Raw genomic sequence first — 23,465 nt, forward strand, 5'->3', positions numbered from 1 at the left:
TTCGTAGCTCATTCCAACTGAGATAGATCATTGGAGCCTCAGTTCACAATCTTTCAGAAAGAGAGAGGCAAAGAGAAAAAAGAGAGAGGGTATTACATATATTCATCTAATTATACAAATAAAGATGGCTCTTCACCTTTCCTGGGTTTCCGTTTTTGGCGATCTCGGTACTGAAATATATATTCATATGCCCTTCTTGTTTGCGTATTTTAATATTCACTAACATTACATTATATTGTTTTTAATTAGGCGTCATTGTTTCATTTATGGTCGCCTTTTCTCCCATGTAAGTCCCTATATTTTTTGGTATAATTTCATGAACTTTCTCTATATAAAGTTTGCCTTGTCAATGGAGAAGGTGATATAATTTTTTGCAGGCCAGCATTTTATCAAATCTATAAGAAGAAAACATCAGAAGGATTCCAATCATTACCCTATGTGATATCGCTGTTCAGTGCCATGCTTTGGATTTACTATGCACTTCTTAAGAAGAATGAAATGCATCTAATTATCATCAACATTTTCTGCTGTTTCATTCAAAGCTTTTACATTGTCACTTACGTTTACTACGGTCGAAAGAAGGAAAAGGTAATTTCTAGGTAAAAGTATTATGGAGATGGCATTTTGTCCCCTTTACTCAAAAGATGGGTTAATTAGTTTTTGTATGTTTGATTAAAGAGTAAACTAGTCTTTTTATTACAAATTTCATCCATTTTTACTATTAAAAATAGATATCTACGGATATCCAATTCGAAATTTACGGATTCGGATATTAAAATTACTATCCGCTGTGGATTTGAAGTGGATGCAGATATTTGCGGGTATCCAACTCCGCTTAGCTGGTTACAAAATATTTAAAATTTTATATATTTTGTAATCAATGCGGATTTGGATAATTCAACATTTACAGATACCTGACCTGTTGTCATCTCTAAACATGAGATACTACATGTATTACGTCATGTGTCACTATCTGGTTATTTAGTTAACTATGTCAGTTTTTATCCGAGCAAATAAACAAAATACAATTTAACTTCTAGTAAAGAGCTTCCGTAATACTTTTATCTAATTTCTGAAAAACAAAACCCTATTTATACATGTTCCATGAAGTTCATCATCAAGATTATTTTGCGAATCTAATTCACTTCCCAAATGGTGGAAAATTTTCAGGTCGAGGCTGTGAAGCTTATGCTCCTATTCAATGTTTTCGGGTCCGGACTTATCTTTTTCTCCACTTACTTCCTTCATAACCCAAAGACCCGTCTCTGTATTCTCGGATACATTTGCCTGGGGTTCTCTGCGAGTACGTACGCGGCACCACTTGCTATCGTGGTGAGTATCGCTGTCTCAACTTTGAAATTGAATATCACTTTCGATCCCAATAGGATTATATTTAAACAGTAAATTCTTTGTTTTTTCTTGCAGAGAAAGGTCATAAAAACAAAGAGTGTAGAGTTCATGCCGTTTACTTTATCAGTGTTCCTTACCATACAAGCAGTGATGTGGTTCTTCTATGGCCTTTTGAAGAAGGATATCAACATTGCGGTACATTACTTCATTCATGCAATAACCGTTTTGAATTGGTTAAATTGCTTGGAACTCCTTCTACTATAACATTATGAGCAAATTGGTCCCTCTACTATAAAAGTGAATAGTTCAGTCTTTACCTTTTTTAATTACCATGTCAATAATAATTAAACTTCATTCTTCTTCTTTTTTGAAAAATCAGGGACCAAACATACTAGGGTTTATCTTTGGGATCCTTCAAATGATACTTTATGCAATCTACAAGAACCACCCAAAGAAAATGGTGGTGGAAGATCCAAAGCTTCAATTATCAGACCAGCTCGAGTCGGTCGTGTCTTCGGACGTAAACACAACGGCTCCTCAAACGAAAGACAAAGAGTACAATAATGGAGGGGGAGGAGGAGGAGATGTTGAAGCTCAAAATATAAAGAAAAACACTTTAGATGCTTCACAGAAAGTTTAATAATTGGATGAAAGGGAAAAAAGAGTTATACAAATGGACAATGATTGACAAGAGATGCCATAAAGGACTTCTCGTTTGTCAATGTATGATTAAATTACATATAGTTTTTGTTTTTATGGAAAATGTGGTGAAAAACCATGCAAAATAATGAGTGTGTGGTGTAATTTCTGCCCTGTCAGTGTAATCTTTTTCTCTCCATCTCTCTTGACTATATCAATCAATAATGAGTGCATAATGTTTTTCTTTTTCTTTTTTTACTTTTATTACTGTAACGTTTAATATATGTTTTTATAATTATCATTGTTGATGTCGTTTTAATGAGCTGAGTATGGGTTGCTATGTGCTGAAGGAATCTGAAAAAAAAAAAACCAATGGAAAAGTGGTTATGCGAATCTCATGGTTATCCCATTTTATTCCTTTTCTTGATTGGATATCAACAATAGTTCCCAACCAAGTAGGTTTGTAATGTGACCTCTGAAACGCTAACAATAACTGCTGTTGTAGCGAGTAGAAGTTTTTATGATTGGATTCCGATCAGATCTAAGTATAGTATTAATATATTTTATGCTAGCTTAAATCTGGCCTGGTCGAAATATGAATCTAAAAAATTCATCTATATTTGCAAAAGAGTAACTCAAGCCTTTTTTAAGCTCAGCCATATTATTTTTTAAATTTTTTTATATTATATTATTTTTATATTTAATAATTTTATATTTTTTTGTTTATTGAAATTTTTTATACAATCATCTTAATATTATTTTAATGTTTACATTAAAATAGTATTATATATTTAGTATAGATTTTTTAATGTGTTATAAATTACATAATATATAAAAATATTATAATATAAAATATTATAAACTTAAAAATTGACTGAGCCGAGCTCAGGGATTAAATGTTTAAGCCCAAACCTGATCCGTTTTTTAAATGAGCCTATGTTTTTACCCAAAACTATTTCTTAGGCCTAATATTTTTTATTTAAATCCTTTTAAATTTCAAGCGGACCTTCAAGGCTAAGTGAATAACCCGACCCATTAATAAGTCTAGTAATGAGATTTTTGTAAAGAGTCCACCCATTTGGGGGTTATCATGCCATGATTGAAGAAAGAGGTGATAATACGAAGCTTTTAATCTTCAAAGATCAAGATAACGGGGGAAGGTAATAGGGTGTTGTCACATATTTAAACGTGCATCTTGATTTTGCAAGTATATGCTCTTTCTGCAAATTTTGCTTCTCTTTTATTGTTCATTCGAATAGAGGATTTCTTTAAAGAAAGCTCCTTTAATGAGTTCTTGAAATATTTCTGAGATTATTACACAGGTTAGATTTTTTTTTCTTTGGTTGATTTGTAGCATTTTCTTCTTCTTTTTTTTTTTGGTAGTATTTTTTTGTTATAGTTCCTTTTCTGAGTTTGAAAAACAATGAGAAGCGTCACGCAAAGAGGTACTACCAGGGGTTTATCTCCATCTGCAGCATCAGATGCTATTCCTCGCTCCGTAGACATGGAGTCTATGAGATTAGTTTTAAAAGATTTAGGACTTCCTTCAAATGTTGGTGAAGAAATATTGGTTGAAGGTAGGGGTTGTCAAAGAGCTCCTAAGAGATTACAGTGACATGTTGAGACTATATAAGCAAAGTGTTTGAAGTAGTGTAACCTAGTCATGTAAATTTGCCATGTAAGATGTTGTAATTGTGTTTAATGTTATGTTAGTTGAAGTTGATGTATAGCATGCAAATTGGATAAAAAGCTCAATTTGTGAGTTATGCATAGGTTCGAGGGAATCGAGAGTGTTTCGAGAAGTTAAGCAACAGAGCTTCAGGGTTCTAACCTAATATTTTACTTTTGTTAGGACTTTTTGTTAAGTTTTGGGCATGTATGTAGGCATAAGAGGTTAAGTTGCATGTCGGTTTCTTATCTTACGTTGTAGCCAAGGAAGCAATTATGGAAGCATTCAAGAACAACAAAGAGAAATACAAATAAGTATTCAAAATCATTTATACAAGGATAGGCACGGGCATTGACCCTAAAATTTAGAAATTGCAATTCTAACTCTCTATAAATGATCAAATTATAAATTAACATAAGGGAAAATTATGCTCTGGCCCCCAAAAAGTGAAATACATTCTATTTAGTCCCTTCAAAAATGATAAAATCATAAATTAACACATGATTAAATCTATATTTGACATCTCAAAAATTTGTAATTCAATTTTGACCACTTAAAAAAAATTCTAGATTCACCCCTGATGCTAGTAATCAAATGCTAGCTTGAATTATACGTAAAGCTGTGTAGACACTACGTAAAGATGAAATGTACACCAAATTGTAAGGAGAAACGCTTCTGTATAAATGCAATCTATTACTAATAAAAGGCCATTTCATGTGGGCAATGAAAGCTTTTTCAACTTTTCACGCATTGTAGTTCAATAAATGAAAGCTGAGGTTGTAAACAAGCTTTAAAAGCCGATAATTATCTCATACATTAGCATCGGTACAAAGTTTCATGAGAAATACAGATTCTAAGTAAGAGGCAATGACCACAAATCTTGATCTGAAAAGCTGACAACAAAAGAACCATTGATTCCCTAGCTAAATGGCTAATCATGCAATAGGAAAGTGAGAACAGGATTGGACAAAGCACCTTAAATCTTGCTAAGAACTTTCTCGGCGGCTGCAATGGTCTTTTGGATGTCTTCCTGAGTATGTGCCAAGCTTGTAAATCCAGCTTCGAACTGTGAAGGTGCCAAGTATACACCTTCCTCCAGCATTCCCCTATAAAACCTGGCAAATTTTGCTGTATCACTCTTCTTTGCATCGTCAAAGTTATAAACAGGTCCTTCTGTGAAGAAAAATCCAAACATCCCATTGATATACCCTCCACAGATTGCGTGTCCTGTCTTTTTTCCAGCATCTAAAATGCCTTGAACAAGTTGTCCGGTGATCTTATCCAAGTATTCATATGTTCCTGGCTCTTTCAACCGCTTAAGGGTCTGTATCCCGGCTGTCATCGCCAATGGGTTCCCACTCAAGGTCCCAGCCTGGTACATTGGCCCTGCTGGTGCCACCATCTCCATGATCTCCCTCCTTCCTCCATATGCACCAACAGGAAGACCACCACCAATTATCTTCCCTAGGGTTGTTAAATCAGGAGTAATCCCAAAATATTCCTGTGCGCCACCATAGGACAAGCGAAATCCGGTCATCACTTCATCAAATATGAGGAGAGTGCCATTTTCCTTGGTTAAGCGTTGTAGAGCCTCAAGGAAGTCAGGTTTAGGCGGAATGAAGCCAGAGTTCCCAACAACAGGTTCAAGAATAACCGCCGCAAGTTCCCCTTTGTTACTGTTAAATAGATTCTCAACAGCCAATATATCATTGTAAGGGGCAGTTAGAGTTTCGAATGTAGCTGCTCTGGGAACACCAGGAGAGTCAGGAAGCCCTAAAGTAGCGACTCCACTACCTGCCTTGACAAGAAATGGATCGGCATGGCCATGATAACAACCCTCAAATTTAATGATCTTCTCTCGGCCAGTAAAAGCACGGGCAAGACGGAGCACACCCATGCATGCTTCTGTACCAGAGTTTACAAATCGAACCATTTCAATGCTAGGAACAGCAGAGATTACCATCTCTGCTAGAACATTCTCAAGAAGACAAGGAGCGCCAAAGCTTGTTCCTTTCTTCATAGTTTCAGCCAAAGCTGCAAGGACCTGCAGATATAAGCAAACCGATGGAGAATTATTAGTCATCTCCATTACACACCTAACAACTCTAGGTAGAGATAGTGCATCATTGCATCTCACATAAAAGAACATCGCCAAACAACTTTATCATGAAGAAGTGCACGAACATTGACCTTACGGCATTTATCATTGAAAGAGAAGGAACTATGTAAGATGCTCGTTGCTCAGGATGTTAAAACACTAAAATGAAAACAAGCAAGGTAGATTTAGGTTAAAAGAAGAAAAACCTAACCTCATCATCTGCATGACCAATTATAGCTGGACCCCAGGAGCCAACGTAGTCGATATACTCATTACCATCTATGTCCCACATGTGAGAACCTTTAACAGAATCAATCACAATCGGTTGTCCACCAACTGATTTAAAGGCACGGACAGGAGAATTTACACCTCCAGGCATCAAATTCTGCCCCCAAAAGAAAAATGCTCTTAGAGGAGTCAAAGGAAAAATATACTCAAAAGAAACATTTACTCAAAATAAGATATAAAAGGGGAAATGAAAAGATGGTGACATAACACTAAAAACTGCCACTATAGCTACAAATCTATAAGGTATCCATAATTAAAACCAATGATACTCCTGAATAGAATTATATAAAGTTAACATGGTAAGCTTCATCAAAGGAGTAACCATCCAATTAGATATACATTTTACATATTATTTTAGTGATAAGCAAGGAGTAACCATCCCTAATTCTTAATAGAACTACAATGTCAAAAGCATAATAGTTCCTTCAAAGCCTGCTCAAAGTCTCAATTATATGTTATTTTTTTTCTTTTTGAAAGTTTCACTAGTACAAAGACAATACAATGACAAACTACAACGTAGAATCCAGCCAATACAATGCACAGATGAAGAAGAACGGGACAAAAGCTGGATTAATCCAAGCATACGCACAGAGTGGGAGAGAGACCCACAGATTGTAATTGCAGATAGTGGGACTCGAACGCGGCCCTCAAAGGTCAGGGGCCTACTGTGCCCAGGTCTAAGCTATAAGTACTAATATATGATATTAAGGCCAATTGGGTCAAATCTTTAAAAATATTTGATCAGCAATCTAACATACTAAACTTTCTACCAATTCCTTTAGCCCAAACAGAGTACAAAGAAATCAAGGTGGAATCTTTTATTCATTTTCATCCATGCCATAACAGACCCAGATCGAGAAATCAATCAAATAAGATGATTTTTTTTAAATAGTAATAAAAGGACAGAACTGAGAGAATTACCTTGGCAGCATTGAAAGCTTCTTCAGATTTTTGAAGGGTATAATTCTTCTTTTTATCTTCAACAGAAACAGTCATCTTAACACGAAAACCAGAGGATTGTGAAGAATGAAGTGATTTAGAAAGGTTGGAAGAACAAGAAAGACCTAACCCAATTCCAATTCCACTTATTGAGGCCGCCATTTGTGCTATCTGTATTTGTATCTCAGTGGTCTTCTAGGCAAGTCTCAAGAAGAAGAAGAAGAAGGAGATAAGAAAATGGTAAAATTGTAAGAAAGATTAGCCAATAGGCTATAGATTAGCCACCGAGCTGTCTACCCCATTGTTTTTGTCAACTTCTGGGTTTATAATATGGCTGGGCTGTGAGAGTATAGGATACAGACTAAACCGTATTGGGTGGACCAATAATCAAAGTATGTTTTAATGCATGAAAATGTCCAAGTTCTAGGTGGAAAGCCCAAAAATGGACACAGGCCCACTACAACCTATTCCAGCTTTACAATCCCACCTCTTGGTCTATCAGCATTGTATATCCACCCCAAAACTCACTTCTTGAGTGGTGGCCATTTGTTTATATCAAGGTTGTATGAATCTACTGTAAAAGTATAAAAAGACACTTATAGGTTAGAATTACAGGGATAATCCAGTTCGTAACGTGTAAGTTAGATGTGTAAACGTTCACGTTCTCGTTCATCAGTATACATCTTTTTCCATTTTTTTTTTTACAGTTGTTCTTGTTCTCGAAGTGTAATAATTTATGCGATGTATTTATGTATTTGCCATTAACATGATTTTGAGGGAACCTCTCTTTGCTTTTGACACTTTCGACAGGAAGTTAGAGGGAAGAAGAATTTAATAACACTGGTGAAAGTAGGCACCGATAACTTTTCTGAGATCAAATATTGTGCAAGCATGGTTTATTGTCCGAGACATACATTCTTTCTCTAATTCTTTTTACAGTAAAAAAGAAGAACTCGCGGTTCAAACCACTAAGACAGCACTGTTTATGGCGTGTGAGTTTGTAGAGATTTGAGTCAATTGCAAATGTTTTTTTTTTTTTTTGAAAATGATTCGCTTTGCTTTATTATAGACATTGGACAGGGGAAAAAACAATACAACCCAAACAACAGAGAAGCCCCAATCGGAGCTAAAGAACAGGAAACAGCAAAACACAACAAAGAAATCAAACCACGAAAAAATCCCAAATCAGCAACAAAAATTAACCTGAAACCCTAAAAACGAAAACAACCCCAGCCCCCGACCTTCAGCTCGGCAAAACGACCAATCCTCCCCACCAGAAAGCAACTTGAGTAGGAACGGAGACTGAGGGGACCCTAATCCCAAACATATGAAGAGTCTCAATCCCAAAATAGACCCACAATCGCCAGAAATCACGGAGGGTCCAGCCACCGTCGGTCCGCAGCAACTATTTCACAAACATCTGGAGGAGCATCTTCAACCCAGAAGCAACTCATGAATTTGAATCATAGTGGCAAAATATATATATACATAGAAAAAATCTAGCTTTAAACATGATATGCATGAGACAAAGCAATTAATTATAAATTCGATAATTAATAAGATTATTTAAAATGAAAATGTTAATAAAATAAAGTATTAGAATCATAGAGATATTATTATTTATGTAATATATTGTTAGACCACTTAATTTTTTTTATTGTTATATTGATCATTTTCATCTTCAGATTATATGTGTTTTATACTTCAAGAACCCATCACATGCTCTATTCATGTTTCATGATGTTATCATGTTCTACTTACACAATTAATAAGAAAAATATACAGTATGCATATAATTTGTTATGACAAAACATTCGGACATAAATTTAAAATTTCAAAATATACATATATTCATACTCAACAATCGAATAACATGGCAACTACCTACCTAAATGGCAAATAAGTCACTAAGACTAACCAAACCCAAAACATGTGAAGGGATAGTGAAAGTGAATCTATTAAGCTGTCCCCTAAGCCAATGTTACAAAAATGAATTGCCATTGATCCAAACCTAAAACGCACCCAAAAATACGGGAAAGGGGAAGTCCGTCGTTACCAGAAAATAATGTTGATCGGCTATCGAAGTACGGGAGATTTCATCTTCTCCAGCAACTTAATCTTGTCAAGCAATTCTTGTATGGTATTAGATGCTTCCTACAATGCCAAACATTGATGGGTTGTTCCAAAGAGGAGAAACGAAAACGTAATCAGGTGACAGAAAATAAAGATTCGGTAAATGTAAGAAAAAGTTCGAATATGAAAGTGTTTTTAGCAAGATTGTCAATGCTGTACTCTGACACTAGTACATATATTTTTAATATTTTATATAATAAAGTTCAATAACTTTTACTAATGGATACGGGCTGGTACATGTCAGCATTGACCCAGATCTACTGAAATTTTGATCAAAGTGAAACTTGAACTACTTTGTGTTAGTTTGGAACCGAGATGGTACCGGGTACCAACAACCATGGAATTTAGCTTAGAATGAAACTTTTAGCTTCTTTCTCGATTAAATTCTAAAAAGAACAATGAATGAGAGGAATATGTGTGGAATGAATGAGAAAATGCAATAATGGAAGAGTCTGATAAGAATTATAACCTTTAGCTTCTTTCTCAAGTTTTCTTCCTCCTTGTTTCTTCGATCCCTCTCTTCCGAGAAAATGTGAATCAGACTTTCATGTTCAATGCTCAGATTGTCGATTTTTTCCTGCGCTGCTGTCAGCTAATAAAACGATACAAAAGAAAGAAACCCGAAATAAGTGTAAATCCCAGTAAAATTAAGCCACAGAGAAATTATACAAGAAATTTATAAAATGGGTTAATACTACAAGGTGTTCCCAATTTATAGGTTAAGTTGTAAATTGGTCTCAAACTTCAAAACTTTTGAGCTATCATGGTATATCACGTCAATCAAGTTCTTCCGTTAACTTAGCTGCCAATTTAGGCATTAAATCTCAGCTCAGATCCGACAATTTAGACATATGGACCGTATTTGAAACACACCTCATGGCTAGCTTGGATCTGACATTAAAAAAAAGACGGGCCTCAAACATGGCAGACTTCAACTTCTATCTTTCTTTTTAGGGAGCATGTGTGTTTAAAATATGCTCCAAGTATTTAAATTGGCCTCTACATTAGATCCAAGCAAACATTTAACACTCAAGCTGATAAGTAGACTGACAAAAGAACCTGATTGATACGTACTAATATTGTAAGGACTTAATTAGAACTTGTTGAAGTTTGTGGACTAATTAGAATCTAAACCCTTACATAACCCATCACAAAACTAATGTATTGTCATATTTATCCCTACTATTCCTTGCATTTATTTAAGCCACTCAAAGAAGGGATCATACCTCGATTTCGAGTGATTTGCATTGGCTTCTTTCCTTCTGCAAATCATTGAGCAATTCACTTTGATGCGCTCCCTCATATTTCTCTAATCTACAAAAAAGAATAAGATTGTTTATACAAAAGACAGGTCATAGCAGAACCGATGAAGCCTAACAAATACGGTCTCGGAAAGCACCTTTTCTTCAATTCACAATTTTCCTGCGTCAATTGCTCCAGTATATGTAAGTTGGCCTCAGAAAGTGAAGGCTCGCCATCATTTAGACCACGATCCTTCCAATTGAACAAAAATGGTTTTTAAAAAGACGCACACATACGCAAAAAAGGCACAGAACTAACCTTCAACTTCTATACTATAACAAACTTTTGACTGCTTACATTAGCTTGTCTCTCAGGTAAGACCTCATACACATCAATAGTTGCATCTTCTGCCAGATGGAAAGATAGTCTAGATGGGCTTGATCCTTTTCCAGATTTTGGCATGTCCTTTCTACCTTTATCTATCAGCAGCTTTTTATTATAATCACCCTTGTTAAACAAATATCCATTTCCATATCCACGATCCACTGTTTCACGAAATCCCAGACTTTCTTTTCCTCTTTTTTTCCAACTTGAGGGTGAATATGACTTGTCTGAGTCTGAAGAGAGTCGATTGCTGCTAGAAGTACCATTCTTATTCAATCTAGTAGATATTTTTGGATCAAGACCAGGAGAAGTATCTAAAAGGATCAAAAAGAAACCGATGTCAATCAAGGAGTGGCTCACAATTCACTGATGACAAAAACGCATACCTTTGGCTAGAGACTGGTTTATATTTTTCTTATTACGCCGTGGAGCATAGCCAATTCTATGACAATTGATGGACCTAAAATGAAGCAGTCAATAATCCAGAAGCAGCAATTGGAAGCCACATTGTTACCATTGGAATAACTAGAATAGAACAACAAACCAGTAAGCTTTTTGCATTTGTGCTAGTCGTGCTTCGAGTCTGGCAAGAACTGTTGTACGCTCAAAACCCTGCTTATCATGAGCTGGCTCAACAAAATTAGCCTCCAAAACACCTAAGAATGCAGTCAATTAGAACATAACCCAGTAAACTAACTAGTAGACTCCAATGCTGAAACAATACCTAAAACTCCACGACCATCGCTCCCGGAAGAATTCCAAACCCTCCAAAAAGGCTGGGGAAGTGGGTTAAAGAAGGCATCAGACAAAAGAACATTGTAAAAAGAAAATTTATTGCAGGTAAATTAGACTAGTATGTTAGGTAAACTGCAAAAAGATGCTTAAAAATGCCAGAGAAACAAATAGCAAAAGCTCCCGAATAACTAACATTTCATGCAGAACAAAAGTTAGGCAGCAAGTATAAACCAAACCTTGCTGACTATAAAAAATGGCTATGTATAAGCAATCATCGTGACACACTGTATTCAAAGCAAATATAAAGCAAAACCTTGACGAGCCGGTTTTTGTGATAAACATTGAAACCCTGAACATCAATGTGATGTTTGGCATCTTTCACAAAACCAATGATCACCATAGCAGACAGCTGATGACAAAAATGCAAGAAACCAGTGTCAGACAAGCATAGTGTGGAGTAAATAGAACAGAAAAGTAATCTATTTAGGATTTATTACATGCAAATCCTTAGGGGCCCCCTCAGCACTGGGATTTGGTCGATACGTAACCCTGTCAGTTAACATCATATCATTAACTATGTCGTGATGCTCAACATCTTTGCCGCGTAAAATGATTCTGAAGTTGGGAGGAAGTCTCAAATAAAGTATTGACACGTAACTCTGCAGAGCGAACAAAGAAAAATAAACTAAAAATCAAATTAAAAGAAAAAAGCTGAAGTATATGTGTTTGTACGCTACTGCAGGCAATGTATCAAATCATGTACATAGCAAGTAAAGCATCCAATTTTTTAGAAATCTTCCTCCGTTCTTGAACCAAAGAAAGAACTTATAGTAGGTTTAATATTGGAATATCTTTTCCATAAGTGACCAAGGAAGAGGAAACAATTTTCCACAACAAAACAAGACCTAAACTTCTGATCTTAGTGAAGTGACAATCTTTTTGGACTTTGTCACCCACTTCTGTCATTGTTGTTTTATTTTCCTTCAGTTCTCCTTCCTTTTATTCAAGGGTAAAAATCATAATTTCTTCCATTGAAAAAGAAGTAAAATAATGATAATTACCCTCAACGAATGTTTATATGTCAGGAAGTGCCTAGAGTTGGGAAACTGTTTTGCCATTTGTATATTTGTCTCATCACGGTTAACACCTCTGAGTTGGATATCCTGCCAACAATATGGCACCAAAAAGTTTGAACATCACAAATACATTATATTCTATTTGACATTTTAAACTTTAAATAGTGGAAAGAATCCAGGACATTTGAGACATACATGTGGGTCGCCAAGAAAATCAAGCTCCAATAGTCCTTGGTCATCCTCCCAGAGATTATATATAATAATTTGTGTACCATGGTCTTTCATCAGATTGAACTAAAAAAAGAAAAAGGAAACATTTCACTATACAATACAACTGTGCGAAGCATAATGGAGATCCCAGCTTAACAGTACAAACCGAAAATTTGCAAAAGAAATACTACTTTTCTGAACACCTATTCCACAATCATCCTTCTATTGACCTCAAATTCTGCTCTTTTTTTCTTTTTCTCATTGGAGCAGATTTTTAACCAGAAAAGCAACACTAGAATAAGTCTTACCTGACGAAGGAGGTCAGCTTCACTGGAAAAGGGAGACCACTCCACTATAGTGTCCAAATTCCTATACCAGTCACCATCAGTAGATCGTATGATCTTGCTCCATTCTTCTTGTCGCCATTCATAATCCAGCTGTTCATTTCAATTCATACAATGATTAAAGAGCACAACCAGATTATAGTTTCTGCAGTAGCGTACTAACTATTTAAGTAACAAATAAATATGGCTTAGATCACAAAAATGGACCTAAACTATACCCATTTTCCCAAGGTTGCACCTAAACCTTTTTTTTTTTTTTTGTCACAAGTGCTACTTAAACTATACTTTGTTACTCAAAGTGGTACCTAAACTATACACTTTTACCCAAGTTAGTACCTAAACTTTCTGCTGGTCACAAGAACCTAAACTATACTCTGTTGCCCGAAGTGGCACCTGAACTATACTCCGTTACCTAAATTGCCCCAGCCATTAAAAAAATCTCTTAGCCAATCATTTTGTAACACATGGCAAACTTGTTCTAAATCAAGGGAAGTCTCTAAAAGAACTTAGTAAATATATACTTGGCTATAAAATTAATAGTGATTATGCTTGTGTTTGCAGACCCCATTATGAAAGCAATGGTGGTGACTAGATGTATATTCATCAAAATACTATACTAAGTTTTAGTTGGCATTACCATGGGTACCACAATGTCTTCCTTTCCTGTGCTAGTCAAAAATGTGTAGGATAGCAGTCCAATGCTCTGTGTGGGACTAAAAACAAACCAAGGAATTTAATTACCAGTTACAGTGACAAAAACAGAAAGAAAAGGTAGATCTAGCATATCAAAAAGAAAAAGGAAAAAATAGGGTAAAGGTAGAAAATATGCATATAGTGAGCAAACACAAGTAAATACTTGAACAATTTTTCTCTAACATCAGCGTTTCTAATAGTTAGCAGATAGCAACCTACCATAAATGGACTTGTTAAACAAAGCACCAAACTTGGAAACGTTTTACATTGCCCACAAGCTAAAGATACAACCCTAATTACTGGCACTGCTACAACAATGTGTTAGCACCAAAGGGATAGGGAGTTTTTAAAGGTGAATATTACTACCAAAACCTAGTCTGACCAAGTAAAATGTTCAAAATTTGATAACCAATCTAATAACTATTTTCTTGAAGATGACACTTTGTAGATAATATTAATATCTATTCACAATATAAAATAAATATAGAGCATATCAGTATTAAGAAAAGAAAATCAAACCGGATCAGTCAATCGAGATGGTTCAACAGAGAATCAAAGGCATACCAGGTGCGGTATGTATAGTAGAACAGGCCTTTAGTGAATCCGTAAAAACTGGGTTAAACTAGTAAACCCAGAGTAAACCCAGTTTTAACATTTGCAAACTAAAAAGAAACAATTGAATCTTTGCAATAATAATGATTCTTCTAGCAAGAAGAAATAAAGAAAGACTGACTGTTTTCCATCTTTTCCACGACACCGGGAAAATACAATAACATCTGCGCCAAGCCTCATGGTACTAGTCTTGAATCCATTACCATCTGTAGAAAACAAATGCAAGTGTAAAATGCCCTGCGGAAGCCAAATAGCAACTCCAAAATATCTTTTTTTTTCTAGACTGTAGAAATCACTAAATACATTGTCCAATGGCGTTTGCTACTTTGCTTTTTGCCGAGTATCCGAGAGACATGCACTGACGCATTTTATCAGGATCCATCCCGCCACCATTATCTGCAATGACAAGAATAAATTTCTGAAATGTATCATGTTATACATCTTGATTCTTTGAAGACCATACAGAAACAAGCAAACAAAAAATGCAGGACTGTCATTACTTGCCTAGCTAGTCCTACTGTTCTTTACCCTCTACCTCATAGTTTAACTTATTAAAATGCAGAAAGAATGAATAGGTCACATGAGGACTTTGAAGCCAACATAATAAGCATCAGTAAGTAAACGTGAGAAGTGAAAACACAGTACCTTCAATTAGCAACATTTGATTCCCATCTTTCTTACATTTAAGCATGTCCATATTAACATATGTTGCTCCATTGCAGACCTAAAATCAGAAAATGAAGACACACACACACACAAAAAAAAAAAAGAAGAGCAAACACTACATAATTGAAAGAGTAGAGGCATCAGGTACCTCATCCAAAGAGTTGTCAAGAAGCTCCGCAAAAGCTGCAAAGGTAAAATTAATAAACATACCCCTACCAATAAGAACACTTCTACAAAAGAAATGGCTCTTCTCATCTAACCGGAATAACTGACATACATACATACAGACATCGGTTAGACAACTCTACCTCCAAGAGCCCATTTATGACTCGTTGCATTTGAATGTAGAAATTTTGGATGAACCCTTACATGATCCATGCCACCTACAAGTCGAAAGAAAAATAGGGGAGAAGCATCGCAAAAAAAAAAAAGGAGTAAATAAAGAAAAACAGAGCTCAAACAATTAATAATGCAGGCTTTGCATGATGAAGTGAAACGTTGTTATCCCCTACAATCCATTACTCGACTTCAAAATATATAAGTATATTACTACTAAGAGGACGTTATAAACTAATAATACCTGAAGGTAAATCACAATCAGTAGATGAGACTCCGTCATATTCTCCAGCCTTCCAAAACTGCTTGCAAAGCACACTCGAAATACTACTTGCCACCTGCTCCGGCTGTCTCAGCACCACCTGAACCTCCGCAACCGCCGGAACAGAGTCCAACTGAGCTGGAATCGGATCATCTGGCGGTAGAGTAGACAAAAACCCCATCGGAAGTTGAAAATCGACGTCATTCACCTTTCTCTTCTTCCTAATCCTGCCTTCAGGTCGGTACACAGCTGCAATGGCGGTGTTTGCATTGATGTTCTCGTCCGGACCGTCTGAGTCATCATTCGAGTCCGAATCACTGCTACTGCTGCTGAGTTGGATGACCGATTCAAGGTGTTTACGTGCTACGTCGTTTAGCTTCCGTTTTCGTGCACTTATCGTTTCAATGATCTCTTTCTTCACGCGAACGTCCATGGATTGGCTGGAAAATCTAAAGCAACTGCAGTTTTAAAAAAAAAATTATAAAAAGAGAACAGAATAAGAAATTCAAATTTTAGAGAATTTTTATCAAGACAATTTTGCATGCAAGATTTAGAAACGGTAAAAAAAAACAATTGGAGAATATTACTTCTTTTTTCTTCTTGTTTTAGGAAATGAATCAACTTCGATTTTTATAAAAAAATTATGAAGAGAAAACTTCGATTTGAACAGCCATTTATGTTGTTTCTTTTCCTTTCCACAAAAAATATATAAACAAAATGCTTTGATTTTCCCACTTTTTTCCCCCGAAATTCGCACCTATTGCACCCATTTATTATGTATTTAATATCTAGGCTAGCCAATTATGTCCTTCTCCTTGTTAAGGAAATAGACCGTTTCTGAAAAGAGAAACGAAAAACGCGAGCGGCTGGATGCGTTTTTCCTCAACGATTAAATTTAATGATTTTTTGAACGTTGGTCATGTAATGGTAAATGTTTTATTTATTATATGTTTGAATTAACATATCGCTTTTACAAGTGGAACCATGGGCCAAGTTACGTGGGACTACGTACGGAGCTGAAAGATATTAGGATGCAGTTAGATCAGCGCTCGAAAGTCGAGGTTATTTACTTATTCTTTCGAACCTATATTAATTACGCAATAATTTGTAAAATAAATGTACAAAATTTACAATTGTGCCTTTCAATATGAATGGATGTCATATCTTGCATCCCATCGGAAGTGTTGGAAAATCGGGAGATGTAGGATGCGAATGTGTCATTGATAATGTAGGCGATGGTGGAAATGCACGAATCAGACAAGGTGATACGACAATTTCGATATCGACAATAAATTTCGTCGACACCACGAAACTTGAAGGAGTTGCACAATGTGGACATGCAAGGGAAGAACGACGAGATTGGCGAGAGATTCACAAGGACTAAATCGAGGCTTGGGATCGTAGGATGAAATTTTTACCCATCCGCGAACTTTTTTTCTTCGCAGACACGGCGGCCTGTTTGGAGTACTTGTCATGGTTCAGAATCGTCGGCAAGCCATTTTTTTATTAGTGGAGGCGAGGAGAAGACAATTTAGTTAGAAGAGGCAACGGTGATCGCCCCAGCAATAGTGTAAGGCCAAACACGATCTCACAAATAGACTCTACCCGAAGAAGCGTCGCCTATGTCTACGCAATATCCCGGTTAGTTCACTCCACTTATTCTTGTTTATTTCACTAACCCCTTGTTCTTCACCTACATCTTTTTCCTCAATTGCATCTTCTTACTCACATACATCTTCCTCATCTGCGCCTTCACTTTCCCCTTCAAGCAAGGGGTTCGGAATACCCTCGTTAGTCCCCGTCTAAAGGAATAAGTCATTGGTTCTTCTGTAACCTATGCGCCCACCAAAATCGGCATTAGTTTGGTGTTTGGTGTACATCGATGAACCCCCGGTATAAGTGCTTCTAGTCCATGACATTAAACTTGCACTGAAGTTGAGATCGAACACATTGATTGAATGCCGAGCCCAAATATCAAGATTAGGGTTATGTTCATACCCCGACTAGTACTAGCCATCGAATTTTAGATTCATGTCAAATGAACAAGCTTTGTAACAAGCTAATGAACCCACCGCACAACCGTGTAGTAGGACTTTCTACTTCTATTCGGGTTGCAACAGTCACCGTAAAAGTGGCCGAAGATTGGCCAGATCTATCAGCCTCGGCAAACTTGACGTATAACTCCATTACAATATTTCCGCTGAGACATGCAATGATATGACCGTCTCGAGTTGGAGCTCGTCATTCACATAAAATAGGTCATACCTATAGGGGTCAACGGAAGCAAGATATCTATATTTCAACCTTGAAATTCTTCCCAGGGTTGATCCTCAAGCTTTCCTCCTGATTCTAGTTTGTAGCTCACGCAATTGAATGGTACGATCAAACGTCAATTCCACAGACTGTATTACACATTTAACCATCGTAGTAGATAAAAAATTTCACTCTTTGACTCATTTCAATATTGGTCACAAATTAGATTAACAGTACCCAAAAAATAAGTAGATGGTTGTCAGAAAAAGTACAAACGACTCCAGCAACTCAACAATTCAATTTTTTATATTAATTTGATGCGTGTCTAAGTTATGTAAATTACGTCTCTTTAATAGGAAAATAAGCTAGCGAGAGAGGGAATACGTTCTTCGAAATTTATTTATGAATACACGCATTTGTCAAAAAATGATGATAAAATGAAAAATATTATTTGAAAACACGTTCCTAAAGTTATATTATTTCATCAAAATAGTGCTCCCAATAGTATTCGACGCCTCAAAATGTGTATCAATTATATAGAATTATTCTCTATGGCAACTTCTTTTAACTTTCAGCAGAAAAAAAGGTTAGAGAAAGCACGCCTAACTTCTTTTTCTTCAAAAGTACATGCCCGTCCAATTTTTCAGTAATTTTTAAGCACGTTTTGAATATATTCTGAGAAGACACTAGTCTATAGCGTGTTTTCGACTGCAGGAAATTTCTACTTTGCAATACATCCCTTCCCCATGCCTATAAAACAAGCCTTCCACTCCATGTTTCATTGTCCCTCAAACATCTTCTTCCACAGCCTCTTCATCCATCCTCTATAAAACACTTCTCAGTGTTAATTTTTTTTTGATGTTCGAGGTATTATTGGGTTGTTAATGATGCGATATCGCTCCAAGCTGCTCACATTTCATATATCATGCCGAGATGGAATCATTACTACCAAAGCCTATCCTGGGGAAGTCGAATTCCGAGGTGATCTTTCTTTGTACGGTTACGAGTGGAAAAATACATGGAGGTCTCAATCAACAGTTGTTATGCAGTCATGGATCGAGGTATAATGCGGGAGCCAGTTGATGGTTGTTACGCAGCCATGAGCTCAAACTTTTCAAATACCCGAAAATGTTGCCTTATAAATAACATACAGAAGTTTGAGTGCATAATTATAGGGAAAATTTGCGGGCCTTTCCACTATAATCAGCGTAATTTTTTTTCATTTTTAAGTAGTCGATACTTTTAACCTTTCTTCTTATCCAAAGGCCGACACCGTCGTGGACGTAATGGGACTCTTAGGCGGGGAGCAGTTGTTTAAGTGGAGTAAAGGTGATACTCTTTTTGGGCTGACAATAGTTGTCGTTATTAAACAACTCATTAATAACTACAACCACTACTGCGTCGACCCGAGTTTGACATTTACTTCCATCAAAACATCCGCTCTCCCCTTGAGAGTCCTTTTGTGTCCACCTCGGTGTCAACCTTCGGAAAAAAATTAAAAGTTAAAGATACTAGCTGCGTGGAAATAGAGAAAAAAAATTACATTGCTTACACCGGAAATCCATCATTTTTCCTTATGATTATGACCTTAATCTTATGTATGGTATATATAAGGCATCATTTGTGATGTATCCAAAAAGCTTGAACTCGTGACTGCATAATGATCATCAACTGGACCCCAGTTATACTCGAATCCATAACTGTATCATGACTGCCGACTAGGACCTCGACTTAGACTTCAACCCCTAATCTTATCGAGCACAATCACCCCAAAACCAGATTTCCCCAAAATGGGTTTTTGAGGTAATGGTCCTATCCCATTATGACATATGAAATGTATGTGTTATGAGATGCGTTATCACATCCTCGACTCCTCAAAACTACATTTGAAATTCTCCGATTTTAGTAAAAAACTAAGTTTAAAAAAAAACACTAAACCTAACAATATTAAAAACCTTAACATTAGGAAAGAGAGACGAAAAGCGTTTCCGTTTCTCTCTCCAAAAATGACATATTTCCTTAAATTAAAAAAACGACTTATAAGCCTAATTAAAAAATTAGCATATATGGTTAATTTAGCCTAATATCTTTGGGTAGTTTTCACACCTTCATTATTTGTTTGTGTTATAAAATAAAAATTTGGAGTTTAACCTATAAAATTTACTTTCTTTTATTTATTTTTAAAATTTTAATTTTTTATTTTTTAAATTTTAAATTTTAAATCCAATTATTTCTATTTACAATTTTCTATCAGTTTAACCAGTGTAACATTTTAAAAAAATTAAAAGAAACAATAATAGTTATGTAACAATGAGAATTTTTTTTTTCTTAAAGGCAATTATTCAATAAGGGATTTTAGACTTTTTAATTACTCAATTTTCTTTTTCAAGTTCCACCTAGGTGTTTTTTCAAGATTTCATCTTGTTTTTCAAGATTCCTTATATTCTTTTTTTCATTTAATACCATAATAAACATTTAAACTTTAAATATTATTTTTTATTTAATTATAATATATTTTTAAATTTTTTATTTATTAAATATATTTATAATTTTTACAAAAAATAATTATATATATTATATTATTTATTTTAATATAATTATTCTTTTATAATTATTTTTTAATTCATAAAAATCTAACCACCTAATTTTTTTCTTAAAACAATTATTTATCCAAACAAATCAATTATAATTGCTAGCATTTTGATTTGGTGAAATTTAAAATGCTAACATTTTAAAAAATCTACAAAATTTCAAAAATTTTCATTCAAATACACCTAGAAGCAGAGATATAGGGTGCTTACGATAGCCTCTTGTTAGTGTGGGAACTAGGAACAAGAAAGGTCATACTAGAATTGGATAGTATGGACGTTGTTGCTATGTTGCAGTAACCGACAATGGATGTTTCAAGCTTGGCTATTGTTCGGTATGTTCGTAGATTGTTGAGGAGAGATTGGAAGATACAAATAGTAAATGTTTACAGGGAGGGAAATTGTGTTACTGATACGCTAACCAACTATGTGTGCAACCTTTCTATTGGGCACCACCGGCTCATGCAACCACCGAATGAGGCGTTGCAAGTCATCCATGATGATGTGAGCAACATTGATGTGCGGAGACAAGTACCAATGTAGTTTGACACTGTTAACTCCTTCTTTATAAATATATATATATATGATCGTATACCATTCTAATTAGAACGTTAATGATAATGACTATTTGTATTAATGAATAAAATTATAAATTATATAGACCAAATTATATTAAAAATTAAAGTGTAAACGTTAAATCTCAAATTTAGGCATGACAGAAAAAATAAATTAAATTTAATCATTGATTAATAATGAAGAAAAAAAAGGTACTATGATAGGTTATTTTTGCACAAATCTTTTTAGCTCTTAAAAAGAAACAGTTTGAGAATGTTCAAGTGTCCAAAATAAATTTCTAATCCATGGATTTATCAACATCAAATTTGTAAAAAAGAGTAAATTCTTCCTAACAATTAGGTTAGGTATAATAAAAAAGTATGAAAAATTTTTTGCTTGTTTCTATTCTTTCTCTAGGAATTGTTTTTTACCGCATTCAAAACAAAATATGTATATTGTGAAGAAGACTATTTGTCTTTACCTCTCTTTTTTCCTTTTTCAATCTAAATTGAACTAAATTGAAGGGTTATAACTATATTCTTATTGTCGGTGTCAGATTTAAATGTTACAGAATGGGTTTTATTTTCTAAATTCAATTTGATTATATATGTCAAGAAAGGAAGCAAATATTCTCAAAGGGATTAGATAGTTGATGTGGCTAGTTCTTAAAAGGAAATTTCTTACAAATAGGGAGAAAAGCTGAGGACAAATTAGTGATGAATGATGATTCTTCATGTGAAAATTGTAATCCATGTACTCCTACTAATAGGCGGCAACAGACCAAAATTATATTTAAATTGTTCGACTCGAAAAAAAATTGAATTTAACTTGAAAGAAAAAACAAACAAATTTAGAAACAAATTAGAAAACAAAAACAACTAAAAGAATAAATTTAAGAATAAAAAAATAAAATTCAAAACATAGATAAATAAAGAAAATTAAAATTAAAAGGTGAATGATTGATCAAATAAATTGAACCATTTGAGATATAAATCCCAACAAAAAACTACTCCTAAAAATCGCAAGAAAATAATCTTGCACAAAAGAAAAAAAACTCCTAGAGTTGAAAATTTTATAAACGAATGAACCAATTTATCAATTTTTATGTCTTTAATGAACAATGAAGACTTTGATATAAGTTAGCTAATTACATCAAAATAAACCTTTCAACTATAATAGAACTCTAATTAATCTAAACAAGAATAGTTTTAGCAGAACTAAACTTTCTTGCAGAACTAAACTTTCTTGTTGACTAAGAAACATAAAACTCCTAAATAACTTTAAATACTTACAAATATCAATATCCTTAAATTCAGAATAAATAAATAATAAAATAATAAAACCTAATAAATACAATATTGGGCTTGTATATAATAAAAATTAAGTTTAAAAATCAAACTCAATAAGATTTAAACTCAAATTAAAGCCCGGAATACGTAATTTCCCGTAATAATCCTGTCCAAAAATGTTGCCCGCGCAATCTTAAAAAAATGGTTATAACTTGAGCTCTCGGACTCTAAATCGAGCAATTCAAAGTGTGTTTCGAAGTTAAGAGATAGCTCTTCAAACTCTATGCAAACGTCTCAACCCCAAAATGACCGGATCCCATAAAAAAATTTTTGTCACAATTCGACTGATCTTCCCAACTTGAATATTGACAACTTGATTAAATTGATTTTAACAAATTTCACCCCATTCATACATGTATCACCCATACAGTCCAAATTCAATAAGTTTAAGGAAGAAATTAAATTGTCCCTCATTGCCTAGTAACCAAATTCTTTATTATTCTCCTATATTTGACAATTGCATTATATTTAGGAATAATAACTTATTTGGCCTTCCATTTTTTTTTAAAAATATCATTTTAACTTTCCATTTAAATTTTTGTCTTTTTTATCCCTTAAACTTGCGTTATTTGTCAAATCACTCCAAAATAGTTGAAAAAGTTAATGTTTCTTAACTTTTTTGACGTGGCATACACGTGAATTGTTATGTCAATAATTAACTATTTTTTAAAAATTTTACAAAATTTTACAAAATATTTTTTATGTTTTATATTTTTAAATATTTTAAATATTTTTTATTTTTAAAATAATTTTTAAATTTTTTTATAATTTTAAAATTTAACTAATTGCTGATGTGGAAAATTGAAAAAACCAAAATTAAGAAACAATAACTTTTTCATCAATTCTAGGTTAATTTGACAAATAACGTAAGTTTAAGTGCTAAAATGGGAAAAAAAATTAAATGGGACCTAAAATGACATTTTTATAAAGGTGGAGGGCCAAATAAGTAATCATACTTATTTTTAATAACCACTTTTGTTTGCATACTTTGTTGGAAAAACATGGAAGGAAAGAAATTCATTGTTTTTAAAATTGTTATAATGA

The 23,465-nt window shown here is 34.4% G+C and overlaps 3 protein-coding genes across 3 annotated transcripts; 1 reads left to right on the plus strand and 2 right to left on the minus strand.

Annotated features, from left to right (window-relative positions):
* Positions 1–2,235, plus strand: LOC107953581 (bidirectional sugar transporter SWEET10). Its single transcript, XM_016888926.2, has 6 exons — positions 1–167; positions 250–286; positions 378–588; positions 1,171–1,332; positions 1,426–1,545; positions 1,730–2,235. Exons 1-6 carry the CDS (start codon positions 125–127, stop codon positions 1,988–1,990), a joined length of 834 nt encoding a protein of 277 aa, XP_016744415.1. The 5' UTR covers positions 1–124; the 3' UTR covers positions 1,991–2,235.
* Positions 2,236–4,435: 2,200 nt separating this feature from the next.
* Positions 4,436–7,310, minus strand: LOC107953580 (glutamate-1-semialdehyde 2,1-aminomutase 2, chloroplastic). The gene is made up of 3 exons (XM_016888925.2): positions 6,966–7,310; positions 5,968–6,141; positions 4,436–5,702 (listed from the first exon to the last, which is right to left on the minus strand). Exons 1-3 carry the CDS (start codon positions 7,143–7,145, stop codon positions 4,635–4,637), a joined length of 1,422 nt encoding a protein of 473 aa, XP_016744414.1. The 5' UTR covers positions 7,146–7,310; the 3' UTR covers positions 4,436–4,634.
* A 455-nt stretch (positions 7,311–7,765) lies between these two features.
* On the minus strand, positions 7,766–16,410 carry LOC107953579 (protein MICRORCHIDIA 7). Its single transcript, XM_016888924.2, has 22 exons — positions 16,264–16,410; positions 15,659–16,134; positions 15,387–15,461; positions 15,227–15,261; positions 15,058–15,136; positions 14,716–14,808; positions 14,534–14,618; positions 13,745–13,820; positions 13,072–13,200; positions 12,749–12,847; positions 12,539–12,640; positions 11,975–12,136; positions 11,791–11,886; positions 11,467–11,518; positions 11,287–11,398; positions 11,129–11,202; positions 10,716–11,056; positions 10,516–10,610; positions 10,343–10,430; positions 9,586–9,708; positions 9,040–9,137; positions 7,766–8,415 (listed from the first exon to the last, which is right to left on the minus strand). Exons 2-21 carry the CDS (start codon positions 16,107–16,109, stop codon positions 9,060–9,062), a joined length of 2,445 nt encoding a protein of 814 aa, XP_016744413.1. The 5' UTR covers positions 16,110–16,134; positions 16,264–16,410; the 3' UTR covers positions 7,766–8,415; positions 9,040–9,059.
* Positions 16,411–23,465: the final 7,055 nt, after the last annotated feature.

The sequence above is a fragment of the Gossypium hirsutum genome, chromosome D07, assembly GCF_007990345.1.
Source record: "Gossypium hirsutum isolate 1008001.06 chromosome D07, Gossypium_hirsutum_v2.1, whole genome shotgun sequence".
Classification (NCBI taxonomy): domain Eukaryota; kingdom Viridiplantae; phylum Streptophyta; class Magnoliopsida; order Malvales; family Malvaceae; genus Gossypium; species Gossypium hirsutum.

Excerpts from the sequence above, each read along its gene's own strand:
- LOC107953580 (XM_016888925.2), bottom strand. The coding sequence starts at position 7,145 with ATGGCGGCCTCAATAAGTGGAATTGGAATTGGGTTAGGTCTTTCTTGT. Across the intron at positions 6,142-6,965 it reads AAGCTTTCAATGCTGCCAAG|AATTTGATGCCTGGAGGTGT; the intron begins GTAATTCTCTCA and ends TTTTGGGGGCAG. Across the intron at positions 5,703-5,967 it reads TTGGTCATGCAGATGATGAG|GTCCTTGCAGCTTTGGCTGA; the intron begins GTTAGGTTTTTC and ends TTATATCTGCAG.
- LOC107953581 (XM_016888926.2), top strand. The coding sequence starts at position 125 with ATGGCTCTTCACCTTTCCTGGGTTTCCGTTTTTGGCGATCTCG. Across the intron at positions 1,333-1,425 it reads CGGCACCACTTGCTATCGTG|AGAAAGGTCATAAAAACAAA; the intron begins GTGAGTATCGCT and ends TTTTTCTTGCAG. Across the intron at positions 1,546-1,729 it reads AGAAGGATATCAACATTGCG|GGACCAAACATACTAGGGTT; the intron begins GTACATTACTTC and ends TTGAAAAATCAG.
- LOC107953579 (XM_016888924.2), bottom strand. The coding sequence starts at position 16,109 with ATGGACGTTCGCGTGAAGAAAGAGATCATTGAAACGATAAGTGCACGA. Across the intron at positions 15,462-15,658 it reads TGATTGTGATTTACCTTCAG|GTGGCATGGATCATGTAAGG; the intron begins GTATTATTAGTT and ends TTCGACTTGTAG. Across the intron at positions 11,519-11,790 it reads ACAAAAACCGGCTCGTCAAG|CCTTTTTGGAGGGTTTGGAA; the intron begins GTTTTGCTTTAT and ends CCACTTCCCCAG.